Source organism: Myodes glareolus, chromosome 9 (genome assembly GCF_982192425.1).
Source record: "Myodes glareolus chromosome 9, mMyoGla1.1, whole genome shotgun sequence".
Taxonomy (NCBI): domain Eukaryota; kingdom Metazoa; phylum Chordata; class Mammalia; order Rodentia; family Cricetidae; genus Myodes; species Myodes glareolus.
In genome coordinates this window covers 18785528-18810421 of record NC_142034.1, presented here as the reverse complement: position 1 = coordinate 18810421, position 24894 = coordinate 18785528, and the positions used below count along the sequence as shown (strand labels likewise).

Sequence of the window (24894 nt, the reverse complement as noted above, 5' to 3'; positions counted from 1 at the left end):
CTCCATCCCAGGTCTGAAGTCCCTGTCAGTCACACACAGCACGCAGGCTTCCCACGTGCCACATCTATTACTGCAGGTCGGTTCCCCTTCCCCGCCCACCCCTCAGCCAGGAGACCACCCTTACTATCCAGGACCGAGCCTCGTGCCCACTCTCACTAGCTGATTTTGGAGTAAGATTAACCTTTTACCGCCACGTGCACCGACCCTGAGGTTGGGGTGCCTTTCAGAGAGAAGAGGCTCCAGTGAGATACTCGTGGCAAGGGGGCTCCCTCACTGCCTGGGCAGGGTCCATTCCTGCGTTGCCACCCGCAGGCAGGAGGAAGAAAATTAAGCTTGTGTTGAAGGAAGGACACCTGGCAAGAGAGACGAAAGGACTCCGGAATCCCCTCCTCTGGGGAACTTTCAAGTGGGGGGAAATCCCCACGCAGGCCTCTGCTCTCTGCCGCGGCAACAAGCGCGCGGCCACTCCCCGCCGCTGGTCCGCTCCTCCTTTACTTGCACTTTTCCCTGTGTTTGTTTCCTACCCGCTGAACAGCACCTGGGGCTGCCTCGGGCTCTAGGATGCGTGTAAGAGGCACCTGCATACACACAGCCCGAACGACCAGTTTTAGCCACACCAGGACAGCTTCCCACGCATCTCTCAGACAATCAGCATCTCACCCAAAACCACCAAGGATCTTTGCCACCACCGTCTAGGGTTGGCACCTGTGGAATCTTCAGGCTCTAAATGACCCGAAGAAGTCGTTTAGTTTAGCCCCTGCCTCCACACCACAGTGGCGTGTTGAAGGCAAGGGAAGTCAACGTCCCAGCGATCAGAAACACTAGTGTTGGGCTGTCGAACCCCAAGCTGCGGTGCAGAATTTGAGATCTAACCCGCATCGATGTTCAGCAAACCGTGGGAATCTCCTCCCATGAGAAGAGCTGCAATCCAGTACTCAGCTAAAGTACTGCACCAGCAGCCAGTACCTAGCAGCTAAGAGCCGGTGGAAGCTCTCTCTTGACTAAAACTTCAGCCCTGGGGCTCTACATTCCCGGATACTGGCCAGCCCCCTCCTACTGCCCTCCCAGGTGAACCAGAAACGGGACTTCAGAACCTAGGGGGCATCTTTTGGGAATGCCCAGACCCTGGGGGCATTTCTGGGGGTGCTTATCACAGTACCATCTACCAGCCCCGTGAGTGTTCAGCAGGTGTGGGGGGGGGTACCATGAGGCTCCTTAACCTTCTTCACTTCTTGTCTTCCCCTTTCTCCCCCTTCTTCCTCTGGGAGCTCAAGTTTGTCCCACCCCATCCCCACCCCTGTTTTCTGTCTCAGTGTCTCTATCCACTTGTCTCTCTCTACCTCCCCTTCCTCCCCTCTTTCATCTCTCCCTCTACCCCCTCCAGCCGGGGTTCGGGCTAGGAACGTGCAGAAGCAGTGACAAGCCCAGGCGGCTCTCCCGACCCTTGGTGCCCCCAGGGGCCAGTTCCTCACTCTCCCAACACCAGAAGCAGCAGTGTGCCGAGAGCCGACCAGCAGGGGCAGTGGATCCGAGCTGTGGGCACCAGCCGCCCGGATCAAAGGCTAGGAATGTCTGCTTCCCTGTGGGACTTCCCCCAACCCTGTCCACCCCTATCAGCGGAGAGCCAGCCGTTCCTGGCCAGGCACGTTTGGGTGGGCTTCTTCTCTGGCTCTCTACAGAGTTCGGAGATCAGGTTCCACTAAGGCTCCTCGGACTTGCTTTCTTGACCCCAAGTCAGGAGAATTTCAAGGGCCAAATGTCTCCTGTAGCCCGGAAGGGAGGCTAAGGGCAGATACCTAGGTGAGTCCTAATAACCTAAGCATAATCTAGGCACCACTAGTGACTTAGACCTAGCTCCCAAACTCTGGAAAATAGGAAAGGAGTCCCCTTCGAGGCCTGGTCGCTTCCCCCTGCATATGGACTAGAGTAGGTCATGGGATGAATCTGGTGTCTGCACGGGACAACGCTTGAACACCAAACACCAGGTTCTAGTTTCTCGTACGCAGAAGGGCCAGAGATGCAGGTCAAAAGACCTGGGCATAGGAGAGGGAGGGTGCTGCTGGAAGCCCCCAACCACTATCAGCCAGGGTTGCCATCTTTCATTGGTCCCAAATGGTTGTACCCCAAGATCCAAAGGAGACTGAAGGTGCTGCTGAGGTCCAGCCTGCAAGCCCGCAGGAGAAAGTGACCGAGTCCTCCCGCAGGAAATGCTAACGGCGGCTGGTGTCAGTTGCAGGAAATGCAAAGGCTGCAGGAGGTCGCGATACCAATCTGACTCTTGACAAAAGACTCAAATGACACTAGCTCTGTCCCCCGGCGCCGCCGGCTGGCAGACCTTCGAGCCTCCGCGGACTCTTCCGTGCGCCCCTTGGACACCCTGGAAGAGACCTGTGACCGGCTGGCGGGGCCGCCAGCTCGCCGGCTCTGGAAGGCGGGAGGCAGGGAGGGGTTGTATTTCCCGAGCCCCTGATCCCAGTTGCGCGATCTGTAAACAATCTTTTGCTTTCTATTCCTGATTTCTTAAGGGGCCAAGTCCCAAGGGATCACAGTTCCACCGACAGAAAAGCGAGCCACCCATCAATGCCCAAACCGACCCCTTCACCACGTGAACGCCGGGTCAAAGCCCCAGCTCCCTAAACCTGACTCGCGTGGTCTGGGGAGGGAGCGTCTCGGGCCGGCAGAGAATCCATCGTGCCGGGTCCTCCCGAGGCCTCCGTGCGCCCGGGGCGCAGGCTTTGCCCAAGTTTGCCGGGAGATGCCCTTCCCAGAGCCGGAGTTGTGGGCCGGGAGGGAGGGGCGCGTGATTGACAGGCTGAACTACAGACTCATCTCTTACCTTAGGCCGCGGGCGCTGATTGGCTGCTCGCTGACATCCTCAAACCCGGCTGCTCCGCGCTGGGCTCCGGAGGGGGGCGGCTGCGGGTGGAGGTGCGCTTCTGACAAGCCCGAAAGTCATTTCCAACCTCAAGTGGACTTTGTTCCAACTATTGGGGGCGTCGCTCCCCCTCTTCATGATCGCCGGCAAACTTCCTCCTCGGCGCTGCTTCTAATGGAGCCCCACCTGCTCGGGCTGCTACTCGGCCTCCTGCTCAGTGGCACCAGGGTCCTCGCCGGCTACCCAATTTGGTGGTAAGACTTGCCTCGGGTCTGCTTGCGGCCCCGATCTCTCGGCCGCGCCCGGGAACGGTGGGGGGCGCTGGCCGGGTCTGGGCAGCGGCAGGCCTAGGGCTCCTTTCTCCTTGCTTCCCTCCAGCCCCCCAGCCGTCCACCCCTCCTGGATTTTCTGCTGGTGTTGCCTACCGAATCCAACTCCTGGCTTCTCCGATAATCACCATTTTCCCTGCTACCCGCCGCAGAGGCGGGAGGGCTCTCCCTACCCCTGAAGGTCTCTCATTCTCAGTCTTCACCCTCTCCCACGCTAATTTGGGGGGGGGGCGGAGACCCTTCGTTCGCTTACATTTGGATTTCTGTGCTGTCCCTGGGGCCCGGCCACTCCTCTTCTCCATTTTAGGGTCTATACATGGGCAAAATTATCCTGTCCTTCTTCACCACCCTACCTCTTCCGTGTCTCGCTCAAAAGATTGCTCCCACAATACTCGCGTTTGCCTTCATATTTCAGACCCTAAGGGCTTTGGGGATCCTAAAAGGGGACTTGGGGGGCATTTCACCAGATTTTCCCCACTCTGCTCTAGATTAATTTTGAGCCTCCGAAGTGAATGTAGAATTTGCTGGTCCTAGATGCCATTGCTGATCCGGGTGTATTCGTTCTTTGCTTGTCCAGCCCGGAGAAAAGAGGGTTGGGGGCTCTTTGAAAATGTACTTGTTTTGGAGGGAGAGGCTTGTGTTGTTCTTTGAGCGAAAACCCAGTTCTCCATATCAAATTCGTTGCTTTTGGGAGACGGAGAAGGGAGGAGAAAGGAAGAGGGAAAGGGGAATTCTGTCCCTGAGAAATACGGATACAAAAGGCATTTTATAGTAAATAAGGCTGGGAAAGCAGGCGGAGTACTTCAGGGCTCACCGGGTGTGTGAGAGGACTGACTGGAAGATAAACAGCCTTTGGGGAGCCCCCGGCTCCAAGGACGCCCCTGTTCTCCAAGCTCCACTGCTGCTCCCCCTCTGCAGGTCCTATAGGGGAAGGCTCTAAAACCAGTTTTCTAAATTATACCCCAGGTCTCCCAGTCTCCAGCCCCCTGCATTCCGGAAAACTTTAATAAAAGAAACCTCCCCTCCTGGACAGCGGCAGGCGGCCTGGGGGTGGGAGGTGAGGACGAGGAATTTGGGACCTGTGAGTAAGATGGAGACTGGCCCCTGGGGTGCAAGTCAGAGCGCCGCCAGGGTGAAGTGCTGCCTGAATGCCCCCTCCTTCCTGCTACCTGCAAGCCTACAACATGAGGCTCAGAGCCTACAAGATGCCGGGCCACACCCCAAATCTCCCAGTTGCTCTAGGGCTATCTGGGGGCTAAGCCATAGCCTGGCCAAGGGTCTATTTAGAGGGCCCAGAAGTTCCCCTGAGGCAGATACCCCAAGGATAGACCGGCTTTTCTCCCTGTGGACTTGGGCTGGTCTGAGGCCTTCCATGTGGTGTATACAGAGCCTGTGCAAGCTGAGGGCAGCCAGGGATTCCAGGGTGGGGTTCTGCCAGGTGCCTCTTGACTCTTTTTCTATCCCTCATCCGAGGCAATGCTCTACCTTCTCTGGGAGCAAAGGAAGAGATGCTTGGAGCACTCGAGATGACATGGATGAACGAGGAGAGTGGGCTTCCTAGTCCTGAACTGGAAGAAAGCACTTCCTGGGGCAGTACCAGGGGGTTAGATGGTGGTAGCAGTAGGGTGTGTGTGTGTGTGTGATGATGTCCAGGAATGTCTAAATAAGGTCCCCAACCAACAGGAAGCGATATCAGGAAAACCTAGAAGGCTGAGACAGGCCCTAACATAATGCTACACACGTGGCCTGTTTGGGGGTCGAGGGGGGACCAGGTGGCTGCTTTGTCTGAGCCAGAGAGAGAGAGAGAGAGAGAGAGAGAGAGAGAGAGAGAGAGAGAGATTTAGAGAGAGAGAGATGTCGGTGCCTGTGGTTCTGTAGTTGCCTCTGTGTATAGGGTGCAGTGTGTTCTGGGTCTATGACCCTGAGAAGTATGTCTGTGCACCAGTGTGTCTCTCTGGGTAAGAGCTGGTAATGCCTGAGACCCAGGCAACTGTGCATGTGAAATCTTGTGGCCTGTGCCTAGGAGATCCATGGTCCACTGCATACAGGTATCAGCAAGTGGTTGGTTCTGTGATGTAAGAACCAACTGTGGTTGGTTCTGTGATGTGAGTCTGGAAGTATCTTTGCTTGTGTAAAGGGGACCGCCTGGCTTCTGCTTGTGATAATGGATGTGACAATATGTGTGTTTGGATCTGTGATTTGTTTGTGCATGTGTCTGTGTAAGACCCTGCACACTTGAGCATGCCTTCTTGACGGTATAAGGGGGAGGTTCAGCAAATGCCTTTGTGCATGCTATCGGTGTTTGTTGCATGATCTGCTTGTAGTTGGAAGTATGAGAGCGGGCCTTGTACCGATACCTGGAGGAGGGCTGTGTCTAGGCCTGCTTCTGATCTTGTCCCCTAGTGCCAGTAGCATAGTTTTGTGCCAGTGGCTATGTGTCTGTGGTCGTGTTTGCTGACACCTGACTTGTGGGCGTGAAGGACACCTGAGATAGGGTGCTTGGACATCCATGGCCCTGAAGGGAAGGGCAGGCAGGAAGTGGATGTCTTAGAAGGTAGTTGCAGACACAATTGACCTGGGCTCCCAGCTGGAGTGGGGGCAGGGCCTTCCTTGGCACCAGCGTGCCCCCCCCCCTTGAAGACTAAGGCCACTGACCCTCCTTCTTTTGCAGTTTCCTTTTGGTCTTGGAGCTGGGGTGGGGCATGAATCTCCTTCTTAGGACTGGAATTGGAGAATGGTAGGCCTCAAATTCTTGATTCCCCCTCTGCCCCCAGGCAGGCAGATTCCAGTCCTTTTAGCATTTGAGTCCATCGCTGCCTGCCCTCCTTGGCCCACCCAGTGCACACATTCCCCAGGAGGGATTTGCAGGAGACATCGCTTAGCTGGGATTTCGGTCCACAGCACCTCAAGGAAGACCGCCCCCCCCCCCCCAATCCCCAGTAACCTATCTCTGTTCTTCCTTGCTTATGCCCTAAGACTGACAAAGTGCAGATGAGGAAGGGGCTCTGAGAGACCTCTCACTCTAGAAGGAAGCCCTGTGCTCCAGAGTCTTCGAGCCAGGCAGTGGCTGCACTAGGCCAGGAGAGGTGGCAGCAAGCCTGATCTGTAGAACTCTCCCTGTCAGTACTAGTTAGCTGCTGGTAGAGAAATCTATCCTCTTTCTCCTGAAAAACCGATCTTCCCGGGGCCTTGCCTGTGTCATCTGTGTTCCACAGGAGATGCCTGATAAAGGGGGCTTGGTTGGCTGGGTGGCTCATCTCACTGTGTGACTAAGGACCGTTGACCCCCCTCCCCCATTCTGGGCCACTTTTCTCACCTTTTACTCAGGGTCACCAGCACACCCAAACTTGCAGTTTAAGGGAAGATGTTTTGCCGAGGCCGTCAAGCCTGTCATGACACCTGGGCTCTTATTCTACGGCTCCAGAGCCCATCCCCCACCCAAGCACCTATCTTAAGCCCTGCCTCAGTTTCTCCATGTGTCACATCCTACTGCCTCTCCCCTGCTCAACACCCACCCAACAGCCGGGCGGGCGTTCAGAGGCATGGGAACGTGTTCAGTCAAACCCCGGTGGGGGTCAGTAGGCTGGGCCCAGGGAGGCACCTGGAGACTGCGGGGGAGGAAGGCCCCAGGCCAGGTGTTAACACTTGTAACAGGCTGGTATTACAGCTGGCTGGGGCTAGGGCTGGTGAGGAGCTGAGCTGGCTGGAGGCTGTTGATCCCACAGACAGACAGACAGATGGGAGATACCAGATCGGATGGCCAAGCTTCAGCAGGGTGGTCGCCCTTCCAAAGAAGATCTTGCCTTGGGGGATTCGTCTGGGGGAAATGAATGCAGGCCCCTTGGAAATGAGTTCACGGCCCTCCTGCCCAGCCCACCCCTATTGTGGCTGGGACCTCCAGCTCCTCCGAAGGGAGCTCAGTTGGTGGTAGATCTGTTGGCATCCTTGTGACGGCATCATATATTGATTGTTAAGTAAACAAACAAACAAAACAGAAAATAGGTCCAAAGATGTACTCTTACCAGGAGCTGTGTCCTTGGGAAAAACCTGGAATATATATATAGGAATAAAGGCATGTGGGGGGGGGGAGATGCAGCTGTCAGGGGAAAGTCCCCCCAAATTTCCAAGTGTCTAATTGACAGCTTTGGGACCAGGAGGTAAAAGCTGGTGTGACCTGCTTCTCCATCCAGGAGATTCTGAGGTCTGGGGATCCTGGCTGTCTATCCTGTAAGGATCCTGAAGGCAGAAGAGGTGACTTTTATAAAGCTGATCCCTGCTGAGCAGCTGCGGGCTCTAAACTCAACTAGAGCTCTCCAGGGCCTGCATTCTCTCACATCTGGGCTCCTGCTCCCTCCGATTAAAGAGGCCAGAGGCAGACAGCAGGGCAGGTGGTGTCCCAGGTAAGAATCCCTAAGGAACAGACTGGTCCAAGCCAACTTCTCCCGTTCTGTCACTACAAAACTCAGTCTGCTGGAGGATGCAGACTGCTGGGGAATGAGAGCTAAATCCAGCAGCCTCCGACCAAAGCTGCTGAGAAGGGCCTTTCCTACCTCTGCCTACCTAGAAGGCTAGGTCCCTACATATTTTTTTTTCTTTAGTGGGGGGATGAGATCAAAACAAAGTTTCTCTGTGTAGCCCTGGCTGTCCTGGAACTCGATCTGTAGACCAGGCTGGCCTTGAACTCAGAGATCTGCTTGCCTCCTGAGTGCTGGGATTAAAGGCCTGTGCCACCACTGCCACTGTCTGACTATCTATTCTGTTTATATATATTCACAAATTGGGTGCTGGAAATTGTTCAGGCTGGGAGTAGAGAGACTCATGTCCAAATTCTAAGTTTACCACCAGGTTGTGTGTCCTGGAGTGAAGCTCTGTCCTTCTCTGTTCCTTCGGTCCCTGCTTCTTGTGGGCGTCATGCCCTCGACTATGCTGAGAGCTGTTCATTCAGCTTCTCGGTGTCCCAGGCATATAATGGGGACTCCACAGCAGACACTTGGGACCTAGTGCACCCCTTTATTGCTGTAGCTTGGTATCCTTGCCCTAAATCCCAAGCCCCTGTCCCACTACTGCCAAGCCTTCTTGATGCCCTTCCAAACCTCCCCTCAGCACTTCCTTCCTGTCTCCAGGATGCTGGCTCACATATCTGTACTTTTTCACGTTATCTGAGTAACCAAGGCACAACGACCTCTCCCAGACTCTGTTTCCCCATATGAAAAATAAGCAGAGTTGTAGCCTCTACCTTGTGCACATTAGGGAGTGAATGCAAGCTCCTAGAATCCCGCCCACAGACAGGAAGTACAGTTCCATGTGTGACCCTCTCTCTGGTCCCCAGTCCAGACTTGACTCTTCCAAGAAACCTTCCCAGGTTGGTCCACATGGCCCTTATTTCTCCTTGTCCTTTAATGCTTGGCATTAGAGCACACAGACTTGTAACTTCCATCAAAAGTAGTGGAAGTTTAGCTTTTTGCTGCCCAGGGGAAGAAGAGTAAGGTAGACAGAGGTGCTGAGGTCTCCCCTATTCCTCCTGACACCCCACAGTCTCCCAAGCTGTGAAGCCACTGTCATTTCCAGTGAGGACATAGAGCACATGGCCTGGCAGGGAGGGGTAGGCTCGGGGCACTGGCTGTTGGAGCAGCCCCACGAGATGAAGTTGCTTCTGGAGTAGGGGGATGACTCAGAGGGTGGTTTATAGACAGAAGGCAGAAAGCTTGGCTCCTGGCAGAAGCCTGCTACCTAATTACATTCTTTGGGGGGTGGAGGTATGTGGGGGACAGTAAGGCAGAGACTTCCACCTCATCCCCTCCGGGCCTGGTACCTGTGATGTTCTAGCTCCAAACAGGGTTCTTCTTAGAGAGTGGCTCCCCTGTCCTGAGAGAAGGGGAATGTGGGAAAGAAGGACAGAGTCCCATGGAGACTCCCCCAGGACAGACTGAGAGAGTGGAATGCTGGGAAGGATCCCTGGGTCCCCACCCTGCTTCCGTGGGAGACTAGCTAAGCCACCTGGGCTGAAGACTTCTAGAATCTTCTCCATGTATCAACTCTCCACTTCCCCTTAGTGTCCAGTCCTATGGTTGCCTGTGAAGACCTTCAAGTTGGCTTCTTGTTCTGGGGCTTGGGTTCTGGTGGCCCATGGGGGCAAGAGGCCAGGCCTGGTGTTCAGAGACTGACGCCTAAGTCTTTGCGGTAGACGATGTGTTGCTTGGGAGCGTGATTACTGCCACAGGGATCCAGAGATTTTCCTGGTAGAATCAGCCTTGTAGTAGAAGGGAGGAACCCCACTAGCCCTCCCTTAAACTAACTTTTCTGGGAACCCAGAAAAGTGATCACCTGTCTGCCTGGTGACGAGCGTTTGTCTGCCCGTGCTGGCCAGTGTGGTGACTCTCACAGTCTCTACTTCAGTCCCGGGTACTTTGTTTCCGGTCCAGGGGCCAAGGAAGGTCTGGGACAGGCAGGGGTAGGGGTGCTAAGGCCTGTAGCACCGGTCTGCCTTTGGCTAGTACAGCTGGCAAGAGTTGGCAGGGGTCAGGATGGGGACAGCAGACAGCTCTCTGCTTTCCCCCTGAGGCAAGCCTTCTCAAAATGGCCTCATTAATGTATGTGGAGTGAATTCCAGCAATGTCAGGCACACTCACATATCTAAACGACTGATGGGGTCCCAGAAGTGTGCTGTGCTTGGGGACAAGAGGAGTGAGACTGAGAGATGGTCTCCAGGTAGTGGGGTCAGGGGACCTGAGCTGTTGGATGTAGTTCTTCCAGAGTGATGCTCTGTGCACAGGGTCAGCCGATATTTGAATCGTCTGTGCCTGGTGGGAGACTGGGAACAGATTCCAGGGCAAGGTACAGACTATAAACTTTACACTCGAGCAGCCACGAGGTACTGGCTGAGTTGCCAACCTTCCCAGACCTCGGTTTTCTCATCTGCCAAATGGGCATTAACACAGCTTCCCAGCTGTAGAGCTACTAAGAGCTCAGAATTATCAGTCTTGCCAGAGTCAGCAGCTACCACTGCTAGAAAGATGGTCAAGGGCTCCACCCCCTACCCAGCGGAGGTGCAAGAGTAGCTGCAGTGAAACCCCAATCTCTGAGTAGAATCTATGGGAGCAGAACCCTTGCTTGGGTTTAAGACTGAGTGACAGCGGACATGCCCCAGTTTCAGCTCTGGAGGCTCACTCAGAGCCCACGGACTTAATCCCCACTGAGAACTGGGGTAGAAGGTCTAGGTGGAGGTGAGGGACGTGAGGGCAAGGTGGGCACCTGGAAGGGCTCCTTTGAAGCCTGAGGGCATCAGGAAATCCAAACACCCCCAAGGAACGCCAAAAAAGCCCACAGTAGCCTGTCTCCATTCCACAAGCTGCTGGAGAGGCTGGAGGAGAATGTGTGTCCCTGTGCTGGCAAGGGGGATGGGAGCAACAGGACCCCATGCCCAGGTCTGCTGGGAGGGCCTTTCTGCCAAACCTGCCCCTGGGCGCAGAGTCCCACTTATCTGTCGGAGCCAGCTGGATCGGCAAAGAAAACCAATCTTCCAGCGCCTGCTAGGAATGCAAATGGGGGCTTGTGACCATGTGAACCAGCATGCAGCCTCCCTCCAGCTTCTTGTGACCATGTGAACCAGCATGCCGCCTCCCTCCAGCCTCTCCACACTTTATAATGTGGCTTTCTGAGGGTGTCACTCTGCTCCTCTGAAGCCTCCCATGGCCCCCCACTTCCAGTCTAGAGCCCCTTTGTTTGTTTTGGCCTATACCTATACAACAAGCCTCTCAAACTCCCTCCTCAAACCCAACATCAAGTAAAAACACGAGCTTATTTGTGAGCCCCTGTGCTTATTCGCTGGCTTCGTCCTCTTCCTCTGAGCTGGGGAAGCTGAGGACTCTGTCTCCAGGTTGGCCAGGGCTTATTTCTGCCCTGCTCATCACGGGTCCTGCCTGGCTCAGGTCACACAGCTGGCAGCCCTGAACTGTAGAGGGCCTGAGGGCTGTCGGTGTCTCCTAAGGCAACGGGACCTTTCCCTGAGCTGCTGCCACTGTTCTAGATGCTGGGGTGTCTTCACCATGTCCATACTCTTGAGCTGTGTTGTTCTTTCTCAGCCCGGATTGCAGAGTTTTTCTGTTTTGTGTTCTTCCTCCAGGTTCACCCAGCTCTTGCTATGCATCTGAAATTGGTAGGGCCTAGGGGCAGGTGTCCTTGGGTACTGCATGCTGTGTGGTGGTCTACGCAGACCTACGGGATCTAAAAGATATTCTCCCGCACTTAAAGATGGGCAGGAACGTCATATAGGCCACGCATGGCAGGAGGAGGGTTGGAGCACATGCCCTTTCTCCTGCCTCTCTTAGGCTTGCAAGAGGGCTCCCCAGTGTGGATGAGAAACTGTTTATTAACGTAATGTTTTGCTCTCCAAAAGATCATTCTGAGGCCAGATCTCACTGAACTTTCAACTTACGAGCCATGACTTAGTGTGTGTGAATCCCACTCTGAGGAGCCGAGGAACTCTTACTGGAAACAGGCGCCTGCCCCTGGAGGTGGTCAGACTGCCCTCAAGCTGGGATGGTACAGTGTAGCATGTAAGTGTTTCGTTGCCCTTGGACCCAGAAGGGCTAATCTTGGTCAATCATTGGTCCTCTGTTTTCTTAACTGTAAGACAGGCAATGATCACCAAGGTTCCTGCATACTGCCTGTGCCACCACCCTCCTGGCTCCCCTTCCTTGGCATCCAATCTTCACCCTGAGGGGGCCAGAAGGAATTGTGTCTTTGTGTGTGGGAGGGGGAGGAGCTATGTATGGAAATGGGTGGGGGTATGTTCATGTGTGCACTGGAGTGTGAGGCCAGGGTACAACCTTGTGTGGCTCCTCAGGCACTCTGGTGTTTGAAACAGTCTCTCACTGGGACCTCCGTCTCACTTACTAGGCTAGGTGGGCTGACTAGTGAGCCCAGGGATCTTCCTGCTTCTGCCTCCCCAGTTTCTGCCCCACCCCCACCCCAGCGGGATTACAGGCACACCACCACACCCAACTTTTTTTCACGGGTTTGGAAGACTGAACTCGGGTCTTGGATAAGCCATCTTACCTCCCCAGCCTCAGAATTCAAGCCCACGTCCTTGCCCTGAGTGGGTGTCTCAGAGCTGTGGGTTTTTTCACTTGACTTTCGCAGCTAAACCTTTGGCATTCTTTGCCGCTGAGAAACTAGAATGCTTTCTCCTTTCTTCCAAAGCGTGTTTCCTTTATGTCCCGGCCATCAGGAAAGCCAGAGCCACACTGGATGCCGGATGCTTCCATCTATGCTGACCTCGAGGGGCCCGTTTGCCCTCTTCTTTGCCAGGTCCAGCTCTTCAGGCTGCATTCTGCTATTTACCCAGAAACTTTCTGTATTCTCAACTCCTCGCAGGCAGACCCCATGCCTAGTGCATCTAGAATTCTCCATGCTTGCTCTCTGTGTAGTGGCTACTGATGCTCCATAAATATTTTTTTCTTCAGATGGGATGTTGGCTGCCAGCTGTGCTGAATTCTTTCTGAAAAGAGGCAAGGCACACAAAAATGAAAAGCAAAACACATTTTTTTTTTTTTTTGGTTTTTTGAGACAGGGTTTCTCTGTGTGATGGCCCTGCCTGTTCTGAAACTTGCTCTGTTAGACCAGGCTGGCCTTGAACTTAGAGATATACCTGCTTCTGCCTCCCATGTCCTGGGATGAAAGGCACACACCACCAGGCATCAAAATACATTTTGTTGGAATGGTGGTAGTATGCCCATAATCCCTGTGCTCCAGAGGCTGAGACAGAAGGATTACAAATTAGAGACCAGCTTGGGCTATACAGTGAGATCCTGTCTCTATAAAAGAAAGAACACAGGAAATGGTGGGTGGGGAGAAAAGTCTCTGTTCAGAGAAACAGCCATGAGCAAACAGTTTAGGGTTGGAGAGAGTGTAGTCGGTGTCTATAGTCTGCTTCTCCCAGTCCGCAGAGACCTTGTCTTCAGGGATGCTGCTTGCATGGATGCCACCATGATATGCTTTAGTCTAAACTTGAACGTGACACCCTACTTCCTGGGATTCTGTTTCTTTTTCTTCCAAGACAAAGCCTCCAACATTGTAGCCAAGAATGGTCTTGAACTTCTCATCCTCGAGTTTCTAGCCTCCCAGTCCTCGGACTAGCACGTACCACCCTGCCTGGTTTTATTTGGTGTTGATCACGTGTGCTAGGCAAGCACTCTACCAAATTAACTATGCCCATAGTTGGGAACTCTGCAATGGCTGTGCCTTCCCTTTGCTTGGTCCCCAAGACAGCTGTTTTGTCCCACCTCCCTCACCTTGGAAGCTAACTGGTGCTCTTGATGCCAGGTGGCACACAAGTACTCACGTAGCCCTTCCCCTTGCCCCAGACCAGTTGCTGCTATCCCAGAAGTCACTGTGGAACTACCACCCTATAAAAGGTTCAGGACGGCAGGAGAATGGGAGCTAGCAGAGAAGATGGTCTTAGGATCGCACAGGGTGGCCTCCCCTCCGCCCAGGCTTTCCTGTTAGCCAAGCCCTGGGTGGACAGTCTGACTAGGCCTTGGCTGACCCACATCACTGCTGTTCTGCAATGGGAAACCTCGTCCAGAAGGAGAGGAGAGCCAGGCATTGTGATACCTTTGACCCCGACACTCACGAGGCCCAAAGAGGCAGATTTCTATAAATTCAAGACCAGCCTGGTTTACATGGCAAGTTTCAGGATGTCCAGGGACAAGAGAGGCCCTGTCTCAAAAAACCAAATAAACAAAAATAAAAACCTAACAGATGAAAGCAGAAATGGATGAGAATGTTGAGACGGGGGAGGGAGAGGGTAAACTGCCTGCCGCCCAACAAGGCTTCAGCTTGCCTCTCAACTCCAACCCTAGGTTGATGCCTTAGAGACCAGCCCACTCAGCCCCTTGTCTTTGGCAAAGAGAACATCCAAATTCACCCTGGGTGACCCTCCACCTCAGTGGAAACTTCTGCAGGGTGAGGGATTCTAGAGCCTTCCAAGGATAGCCATGACTCTGGCATGTCCTTGAAGCTAAAACAGTGCCCCTGTCTCCAGAAAGTGGAACAGGATTTAAGAGCCAGAAAGTAATCAACCCATCCTTCTGGGTGCCCCCACCCTCAGCCCCATGCACATGCCAGTCTTAGATGCACGTACTCTCTCTCCCCCATTCTACAGGTGACAAACTGAGGCCCCAAGAGAACCACACTTCAGCGCCCAAGGCTTCTCAGCCAGTAGACCTCAGCTCTCTTTACAGTGCTGACTGCTGGAAGCCAGGCCCTCCAGGGTTCCTAGCCCCTCAGTGATGCTACCCTCCACCCCAGTGGCCAGGACACTCCCTGGAGGTCTCTCTGCAGACTTCATCTAAGCCCAGATGCATGAGCGTCACTGAAGGTTCTCTGTTTGCATTTGAGGCCTGGATTTACTGGTCCTGGAGTCTCCTTTCTCCAGAACAGTCCCTTGGGTGGCCTGCCTTGAACCACTTGTTCTTCAGGACTTTCCCAGAGTCCTTCACTAGTCCTGTGATTCCTAGAACTGCCTTCAGCCCAAGTGAGGAGCGGTGCTGCCCTGGTCCTTGAGGCAGAGGGGTCTGCTCTACCGTCTGACAGTTATGCTCCTGTCTATAGGGCCAGGAGCCTGGAGTCACAGTGCTCACACCCCCAGGGGCCACACCCACGCTGGTCACGCTCCAGGTATCCCAGATGACCCTGATCCTCCTTCTGAGCTCTGGAAGTTTTTCCTACAGGGGAGAGCCACACTGCTGATGGCCCAAAAAGAGGTCAGGCAGGCTCTTTGCAGGGACTGTGGCTACCTGGAGGTTTGGCGAGGTGTCCAGCACGGAATAATAGAAGGAGGAGCGCAGCAGAGGCCAGGGCCTCTTTCTGTCCATGCCACCATTTTCTAGAATGAACTCCTTGGAGAAATAAACCTTTCTGGTATTTTTCCCAGGTAGCAGGCTAGTATTGTTTTAAAAAATTTGCATTGGTATATCATACACACACATGCACGCACGTGCACACGTGCGCAACTACTGAGAGTTCAGGTCAGTGGGCTCAGTAAAGTGTGAACATTTGCTAACCCGAGGTGAAGGTTTTCAGTCTGTGGTATTTAATGAATGAGCCTTCGTTCAGTAGTCCCACCCCACACTCTCTGGCGAGGCTGAGGAAGCTGGATGGGAAAGTCGGTCTATCTAGGTTTTCCCAGCACAGGATCTGGGAAGGGTTTGGTCCTCTATCCAGCCCTACAGCAGGGGCTCACCTTAGCGTGTGACTCCTGGGGACTGTCCCAGCTGTGTTCCCTCTCCCCTTCAGGCCCCTCTTTGCTAATCGTGGGTCTCCTCTTAACACTCTCAGTCTCAAATGACCTTCCCTGGTGCTTAGCCAGCTTCGTGGTTTCCAATGGTGTTATCAGAAGGACGGTGACATCACCAGGTAACACAGCTGACCGCTGACACTGACCCTGCGCCATCCAACCCTGCCTGGCTCTCCCGACTGCCTGCTTCCCTTCTAGCCTCCTTTCACTTGCGATGATTAGAGCATGGCTCCCCATGGCTCCCGGGGACACTCCTGGACTCTGTCTAGGTAGCCAGGTGACCTTATTTTCTCTGAGCCTCAACTTTTCCCTCTGTGAAACGGGGATCGTGAGGATTAAAGGCTGTAACATATGAGACAGACAGGGTCTGGCGTCTACACAGTGAGTAATCCTCCCATTTGCCATCATTAATCTCGCTGTATGTTTTGTTGTTCTTGCGATGCGTCACCTCGCTGTGCCTCTGTGCATCCCCTACCTTCTCCTGGGGAGGTTGGGAGGACTCCTGTCCACCCTGCAAAGTGAGGCTGGTACCATTCCTCACTGAAGCCCCCACCAGCACCTGCCCCTCCCTCCTGCAGTCTCAGTAGGACTGGGTCTTTATCACCCCTCCCCGCCCCCACCAGGCAGCAGAGAACACGAGGCATCTTGAGGACAGGTCCCAGGTTGAAGGAACAGTGCTGGGGGTGCCCTGCTGGACAGAGGCTCAGCCTTTCTCCTCTAGGTGTCTTCCCCCCCACCATGTCCTCCTCCTCAGCATCCATATTATCCTCCCAAAGAGGGGCTCAGCTCTTGAGGACGTAGATTCTGCTCTGTGTCTTTGTCACCCAAGTGACCGTCATATCACAACCTGAGGGATGCGGAGCACAGCTGGGGGAGCACAGTCATTCTCCACAGAAGCTCTGGCAGGGCTTAGCTGCTTCCCACACACTGGGCAGCATCTCCGTCCCCCATGATCTCAGCAGGGCCCAGTTTTGAGCTTCTAGCCTGCACCTTCCATGGACACACACCCCTTACTGCATTTGAAGAAGAGCTGTTAGGGAAAATGAAATGTCTCAGACCTGTCACTTGGTGGCTCCCAGACTTTTTTGGGGTGGGGAGGGTTACTTGAAAATTTCTGAGTCTCCATTTCTTCTATGTAAAATGGGGTGGGGGCAGTGTGATGTCAGGGAAGCTGTGAATTCCCCACTCTACAGGGGCTGAGCTGACAGTGACTGATCATGGCTGGTGCGCAGGTCATTCCGGTACAGCGAGGGTTGTCCAAGTACTCCGTGCCGGGAAAGAATGCGGGTCATCCTGCTCTAGAGAAAGGGCCACGCTGGGGAAAGCCATGCCCTGTGATGGTGTGTCCCAATTATCACCTTGTTTGAAAACCAGGGTGGGAGTGGTTCGGGGCAGGATGCTCGTGATTCAGTGAGGACACTGGCCTGACCCTGTGTCCTGGTGGCCTGCTCAGCCCCTGGCTCCTGGGAAGGGGTGGGCAAGTCAGATGTGGCTTCGGAGAGTTTTACTGGGGCTCCTGGGCTGGTCTGTGCAGGTTTAATACGGCTGAGGCACCGGTCATTTCAGTCCTGCGAAGTGTGCTGAATAAGCCTGGCTGCGACTCCTGGGAGTCTGGCTTGCTGTGCACATCCGTCTTTTAGGGACAAGGGCCTTGCTGAGCTGCCTGGAGGCCCACAGACAAGGAGAGGTGATGCGCTGCTAGTGTGGCTGACCACCTGATATGTATCCTACTCAGACACCAGCTGCTCTGCGGAGAATTGGTGAATGGATATTCTTTTTATTATATAACCCTTCACACACACACACACACACACACACACCAAACACATCATATATGGGATGTCATAACAAGACGAAAACCTGAACTTCCCCACACCCTGAAGAACCAGAACATCTTCATCTGTCCACAGGCGTCTCCCTCCCCACCCCATCACCCTCTCCCTCCAGACGTGACCACATCCTGAATTTTGCCCTTCTTGAGAGAGGGGAGGATGGGTGTCTGTCGCTAATTCGGCTGAACTGTCCAAGAAGTCCTGTCAATTCATCCCATTGCTGGGGTTACCGCCACACTTGGCTGCCGATATGGCTGCTGGGGACTAAACTCAGATCTTCAAGCTTGCAAAACTTCCTGAGAGAGCTGTCGCCCCAGCCCCTACACATTCATTCCATGACTAAGATTTAAAAGCCAGCTGAGTGTGGTGGCGCACGCCTTTAATTCCAGCACTGGGGAGGCAGAGGAAGGTGGATCTCTGAGTTCAAGTTCCGGGACAGCCAGGGCTACACAGAGAAACCCTGTCTCAGACAGCAGCAGCAGCTAGAGATTAAAAAGTGTCTCCAAGCAAGAATGGAGTTCATGTGTGGTCTTCTGTGATTTTCTCTTCTTTTTTGAGACAGAGTCTTATGGTATAGCCTTGGCTAGCCTGGAATTTGCTAAGTAGGCCAGGCTAGCCCTGAACTCACAGAGATCTACCTGGCTCTACCTCCCAAGAGCTAGGATAAAAGATGTGAACTAGCACTTCTCTCTTTGTTCTTTCTGTATTATGTTTCAAAGTTCCTCACTGTTGCTGAGTCTTTCTGTATTTCCTTCATGTTCACAGCTGTGGAGGAGATACTATGTCTGCTCACTTTTTCCCATGGACACACATCTTTCTGTGTGCTCGGAGGAGAACTCTCTGAAGACCCTAGAAGTAGCGCTGTAGGTTGTGGGAGGTGTGGCTAGCAAATGTTCCTGACATTCAGCTGTTTCCTAAACAACGATTCCATCTTTTGCTCATCCTTCCTCTTTTTGCCTGGGACCTTCCAAAACTTTTTCAAGTTCCAGCCTCAGAGTCTCCCTTATCCCAGGTCTCTTCCCAGCTTGGCTTCTTTGCCCCACCCCCACACCTCCAAGTCTTCTGAGCAATATTTGGGTCGCAGCACTATGTCTCAAAGTGCGTCTCGTCACACGGTCCTGCTGGGAAAGGTTTCTCAGGTCAAATAAATTTAGACGTTGCCCTTGTCCATTGGAATCCCAGTGGCACCAGGCGACCTGCAGAGGTGACCCTTGTTCTCATTTGTCTAGTCTTTTCCCCAGAGTAGTTAGCCCCGGAGCCTTTTCTCCCCTTAGGTATCAAGTGTTACTCATTTTGGAAATTTCAATCCTAGAAAAGTCCTCCTGCCCCTTTCAACTTTTGGGTTGTTTCCGTGCTCTTATTCTCCCAACTGGGAGGCTGTAAATGCTTTTCCAGCTTTTTTTTTGGACCATCCTGCATGAAGTGAGTGAATTTGGTCCAGTGTCTCCATCCCAGAGGGGCTTGAGATGAATGAATGGCCGTGAGCGTGAGCAGTGAATGAAGCAGCAGCAGCAATCGGCTCACTGCTCTGTGGTCCAGCTGCGTCTCTAGTCCTGGGAGGAGTCAGAAGCTAGGGACACTGGAGGCTGTTTGGCCAGGGCCCAACCCTGCCTACAGTAGTTCTGCAAAGCCTTCCTCCAACACCCACGTGGAATGAATCACTCAAATTAGGCCTCCTGTCACTGGTTGAGGCATCTGTTTCACAGGGAGGCCTGGAGCCCTTGCAGGGCAGAGGCTCCGTTCCATACGCCCCTCCGCTTCTCAAGAGCGGCTGCTTACTCCCTGGCTGCTGGGTGAATGTGGGCAGGGGAGGGCTCCTGTTTATCCTTCCCAGGGACTGGTGGGCACTGTGATGAAGTCTGCAGGCTCTGGAGCCAGACCAGGGGTACCCTTTAGCTGCCAGTCTCTGCCTCAGCTTGGAGACTGGACAGCTCCTCCTCTTCCTCCCACCCACAATTACTCCACTGACTACGCAAGCCAGCAGGGTTTTGTTTTATATCAGTGAGATGGGGTCTCACTTTGTAGCTCTGACTGGCCTGAAACTCAATAGGTAGACCAGGCTAGCTTCAAAACTAGGACGACTCTCTGACTCTGCCTCCCAAGTGCTGAAATTACAGTCATGCTCTACCACCCTGACTTTTTTGCTTGCTTGGGAGTTCTAGTTGTTGGTTTGTTTAAATTGAGACAGGCTCTCGCATAGCCTGGGCTGGCCTGGGACTCACTGTTGGGTGGAGGATAAACTTCTGACCTTCCTGCTTCTATCTCCAAGTTCTGAGATTACAGGACCACACTCAGTGTATGTGATGGCAGAGACGGAACTCGGGGCTTTGTGTGTATGAGACAAGAGTTCTACCAAACGAGCTACAACCCCAGACAGTCTGTTTGTTGGCTTGCTCTGAGACAAGGTCTCACTATAGCTCTGGCTGGCCTGGAACTCACTATGTAGGTAAGACTGTCCTTGAATTTATAGTGACTCTCCTGCTCCAGCTTCCCAGATGCAGGGATTACAAACTGTGCGCCACCATGCATGACACTGCTGGGGTTTTGTTGCTTTGATCCTTTATTCATCCCAACAAACTGGAGCCCATAATGGCACCTGCTTGGGTTTTCGTGGCGATGTGTGGGGGTGGGGGTGGGGGGTGTTGGAGGGAGAGAACACATAGGCAAGCAAGTAGGAAGTGGGGAGGCCAGAGGCTGGCCAGTGCCTTCACAGCGGACCCGGGAAGCTAAGCATATAGAGACAGAGATCTCTTTGAAACGGTGTGGATTGAGCGCCCTGTGCTGTAGCGGTGTCCTAGAATAAAAGGCTCACAGAGCATGGCTTACTGCCATCGTCCTCAACCTCCTGCTGTGTGTGCTGGGAGATGTTTGCACACAGAACGCCAAGACCACTTTCCCCCAGGGTTAGAAGCTTCAGGCAGCAAGGCCTGAGGATGTTGGGGGCCTACTTCTCACCTCTGAGGACACGCACACATCCCTGACTTGGCCTTGAGCTCAGGGGAACTTTTCGGATTTCATCATTCCCCACTTAGGATGGAAACCCCACAAGTTGCAGAGCCTTCATTCTAGACCTGTCTTAGTCCTGGCCACCCAACAGAGTGAACATGGGGGCATTGCAGGCAGACTGAGGTGACATGCGGGCTCCAGGGCTGCTCACTGAGGAGCAGTGAAGGCTGGGAGCTTTAGTGACAAGCCATAGTCCCCTCAGCAAGGCAGGGCAGAACACAAAGTGGTCTGGAGGGTGGAGACAGGTAGATGAGAGTGCCTAACAGGTGGTCCAAAGATGCTATTGAGCTGACAGAGCCAGGGAATCTGGGGGAGAAAGACTGAGATCTTTGTGGCCTGCTAAGGAAGGTATTCAAAGCCATTCACAGACGCCTTTCTGGTCTGCCGAGAACTTGACTGGCGTGAGGAGTGGGGTGTGGGTGAAAGTCGTGGGTTTTCATCCTCTCTTCAGTGACTGTGGTAACGAAGGGCTGTCTGAATTTCCCAGAGATACGGAAGGGCTCAGTACTGACTCCTCAGCCTCAAGAGATACTTTATCAGGCTAGACCCAAGAGTGGCCAGGGTCCTGTCAGTCTCCTCCTTTCAGACTCACAGGTGGCCCCCACACGGATGCCTGTGGGATCTGAACTCAACAGCTGGCCATCAGCCCCTGCCTCCGTTTACCCTTGCCCCTGTGAGTTGGTGTCCTGCTTGCATCGCTGTGTCTGAGGTTCCTGTCTTCTGAGAGCAGAAAAATCTGCGTAGTGCACCCCGGTCTCCCTCTTGCCTCCTGGTCCAGGTCCCACCCGCTGGTGGTACCAGATTCTGGCTGAATGCATCTCTTCTGGACCCACTGTATGTACTGCACATCAAGGGTTGCATTTGGTTGGAAAGAATAAAAATTTTTTTAAAAGCAACAACAGTACCAGGTGTGGGGGCACATACCTATAACCCCAGCTCTGTGGGGCTCATGCAGGGTCATTTCCATATATCAGAGGGCAGCATGATCAGCATAGTGAGTTCCAGGTCTGCCCATTGAGACCCTATCTCAAGGTAATATAATATACTATGCCAACCCCCTATGGATTATCCATCCCAACCTGCCCTGTGACCCTCTTCTCTGGGCCTCCTCAGTTCTGCCTGCCTGGAAGCTGGCTGTGTCCTAGCTACTGTCCTCTAGCCCCTGTGTGAATAGCCCCACCATTAGTGAACACAGTCTTCCAGGTGAGGGATCATGACAGCATTGTGTTATTGTGGGCCACACCAGGTGCAGAACAAATGTGCTCTGCCGGAATGAGTTATTACCAGAGGATGGGTCTAGACTGTCAGACAAATTGGCATCAGTCGAGGAGGAGCGAGCCAACCATTTCAGGCCCTGTACTTCCTTCTGAGCCTCTATTTCCTCACCGGAGCAGTGGCAGCAGCCTGAACCCCTTGGGGCTTTCGAAAGAACACATCCGAATTAGGGGGGTCTGGGAAAGAGCTTTGCAGTCTCGGAGGTGCCCAGCTCATCTGAGAACCCACATCTTCTAGGTTTGATATCTTGGAAGAGGCCTGGTAACCTGGAATTTTCTGTGGTTCCCCTCTGATTCTGGGACAGGATTGGGGGGGGTGTCTCTTGTCTCCTGAGGATGCTGGGGATCCGGCCCTGCTTTGATACATAAATAACATAAATATTAAAGGTATAAGATCCGTATCAACATTCAAGAGAAGAAATATCAGTAGGCAGAGGCCCTGGTGTGGGTCCCAGTGCTCACCCTGAGGCCTTGTGTGCCTCAGCTCTCCTTTGACACACTGTAGAGACCTTGTCCCAATAAATGTCTCTTCTTGCTTTCTTAGCAACCTCAGTACCACTATCACCAGCTGCACGGCCCCAGACATGTCTCCTAGCCTCTATACCCATCATCATCTGTCAAATGGAGATAATAACGTCATTGGGTTCTTTGGCAAATTAAAGGATGTATTTCATGTCAAGTACCTTACGTGGTACCTGGCACAGAGTCAGGGCTCAATAAATGCTGTCCTTTACAAATAATAACCATTTTGAGTGTCCTGGAAGTAGGTTCCCCCACTCCCTTCCACCAGAGCTCAGGAAATGATTTCTTCATGGTCTTATTAACTACTGTCTCCCCAGATAAGTGCACCCCGTATTATCTTATTCACCACTGAGTATGTTCCTGTAAAAGCACTCCCCTTTATTTCATTTATAGTTGTTTCCACAAAGAGGCCCTCATTACCTCATCTCCCCGTTTTGTGGGCTCCTCCTGTCTGTGGCCACTCAGGGCCAGAGTGACTCCTAAGGGATCTTTAGCCATTGGTCTTCGTTGATATCTGTCTGCCCTCATGCTGAACAAACAACTCCTTTGTAGAAAAATCTATAATTTGTCCAAGTTTAATGGTGTAGGCCTATAAACCCACCTGTTCAAGAGGCTGAGGCAGGAGAATGAAGTTCAAGGTGAACATATGCCCTTAATACCATCACTGAAGAGCCAGAGGCAGGTGATTCTCTGTGAGTTCCAGGCCAGCCTGTGAACATTGTGAGTTTTATATCAGCTAAAACTGTATAGTGACACCCTGTCTCACCAAAGGTGGTTTAAAAAGGAAGCTCAAAGCAGCCTCTAGAACTTAACAAGACTATCTATCGCTATCTATATATTCATAACTATTATAGCGAAAGTGTTATTATATGTTTTATGCATATATGTTATATATTATAATATAATATGCATAGCTCAGCAATTGAGGACTTGCCTAGCAGTGTGAAGCCTTGGGTTTAATCCCTAGTACTAGAAAGAAATCTGTAATTAGAGTTGCTTGATTTAAATATGTATGTGTTTATGAGAGAGAGAGCGCGAGAGAGAGAGAGAGAGAGAGAGAGAGAGAGAGAGCGAGCAGAGTCTTTTGTGCACAAAGCCTGTTCTCCTCCAGAAGAAACACAATAAAACATGAGACTGTGGAGGCAGGAATGGCCGCGGCCTTCTGGAATGGCAAGGCTGGCCACACTGAGAGGAAATAGGTGACCCGGGTGGACTCAGGCTGCAGACACATCCTTTCCCTCCTGGGCTGTGTGAAAGAACTCAGACATGTGGATCCCTGGAGGAGGCAAGTCTTGAGACCTGTTCCCCAGGACTGTTTGTGGACCCCCAGCACGTCTGAGTTTCTGTGTTCATTGGCATGTAAACCCTCATTGCAAGGCTCAGAAATCTGGGTGGAGAAATCAGGGAAAATAGCGGGAAGACAGACAGATACAAGGAGGAATGTGGTATGGGCAGGGGTTGGGTCCCTAACAGTGCCCGAGACAAGGTTCCTTTTCAAAGTATTTTTCATTGGGACCTTCCTTTTCCAATAGATATTAACTAACACAGGGTTAGGAGCAAGGCTCTTAAACTCCAAGCTCAGAGGCGCCTGTGATTTATACCTGGTCTATGTAGATGAGGGACATGTCCAAACACTTTTCACTCGGCGCTGCTGATCAAAAAAACAGTTTGGCTGCTGCGGCTGTCAAGATGGAGGTTTGAGAAACCTGGAGCGCTAGGATGAGGACAACACCAGGGCTAGGCAAAGAAAGGCAGGCCCACTCCTGGGTACCAGGAAAGGATGTGTGGCATGGAGCGGGGCAGGGCAGATAGGGCCCAGCAGTGGAGCCTCGTGAGTGGTCCCAGTCTCCTTTGGCTCCTTTTGCTACTTGAAATGCAGGGAGGACCCACTGGGCACCCAGACCCCTTGCATACTGTGGATGCGAGGTCTAGCAGACATCATTACTGTGAATTTAGCGTGTAGTCATCATTGAGACCCAGTGGCCCTCCTCTGAGTGCTGGAATACCTAATGGGGTCCTGCTTGGGTCGGCCAGCAGTTTGGAGCGGGAGAGGGGACTCACAAACCCAGAGAGGAAAGGCCAGGTTCCGTGCAGCAACTGGAGGCAGGAGCCCGGATTGGTAAATGTGATGGTGTGGGTGTGGGACAGGGGGTGCAAAGGAAGGTGTTGAGGCTCGCTCCCGGGAATGGGTCCGGGAGGGAGGAGCAGGCAACGCTTTGAACTTGCGCGCAGCCTCCAGAAGCAGGGCGGGGAAAGTCCAGGTGCCGACCAGGCTGCCTTCACCTGCGGATCCTTGGCGCTGTGGGGGACGAGGCGCAAGGAAGACCTCCTGGGAATGCGGTGGAAATACCCACCTTGAAAGGAACAGAGCGGGAACGTAGCCCTGAGCGCCGGGTGTGGCGAGGCTCCCGCCCCCATCCCCACCCGCCCCTGGCTGCAGCCTGCGCACCTGCTGCCGCTGCCCGCTGGTGCCCGCGCCGGTGCCGATGCCAGTGTCGATTCCAGGACCCCGACTTGGTGGTGCCCCCAACAACTGGGCCATCGTGGTTCCAGCCCTGCGCAGATTCCATCTAGAAGTCCCCACAAATGAGTTGGGAGTTTCTATTGTTCTTCAAAGTTTTATTATGAAAATTGTTAATGAGGGCTGTGGAGCTTGCTTAGGGGTTTAGGACTGGCAGAGCATGCTACGAGGGCCTGGCGCTCAACACCACAACGTATGGGGGAAAGTGAACCAGAAAAGTTGGAAGGGGGCAGATGA

The 24894-nt window shown here is 53.3% G+C and overlaps 1 protein-coding gene across 3 annotated transcripts in view; it reads left to right on the top strand.

Annotated features, from left to right (window-relative positions):
• The first annotated feature begins 2880 nt into the window (after positions 1–2880).
• The window catches only part of Wnt3 (Wnt family member 3), a 43482-nt gene continuing 21468 nt past the window's right edge, over positions 2881–24894 (top strand). Inside the window, exon 1 of one of the 3 annotated variants that reach the window (XM_087909890.1) lies at positions 2881–3129. In XM_087909890.1, the coding sequence (XP_087766016.1) occupies positions 3050–3129 (80 nt within the window). In that variant the 5' untranslated portion in view covers positions 2881–3049. The remainder of the gene's footprint in view (positions 3130–24894) is intronic. The other 2 variants (XM_087909892.1, XM_087909891.1) reach the window with 2 other exon arrangements.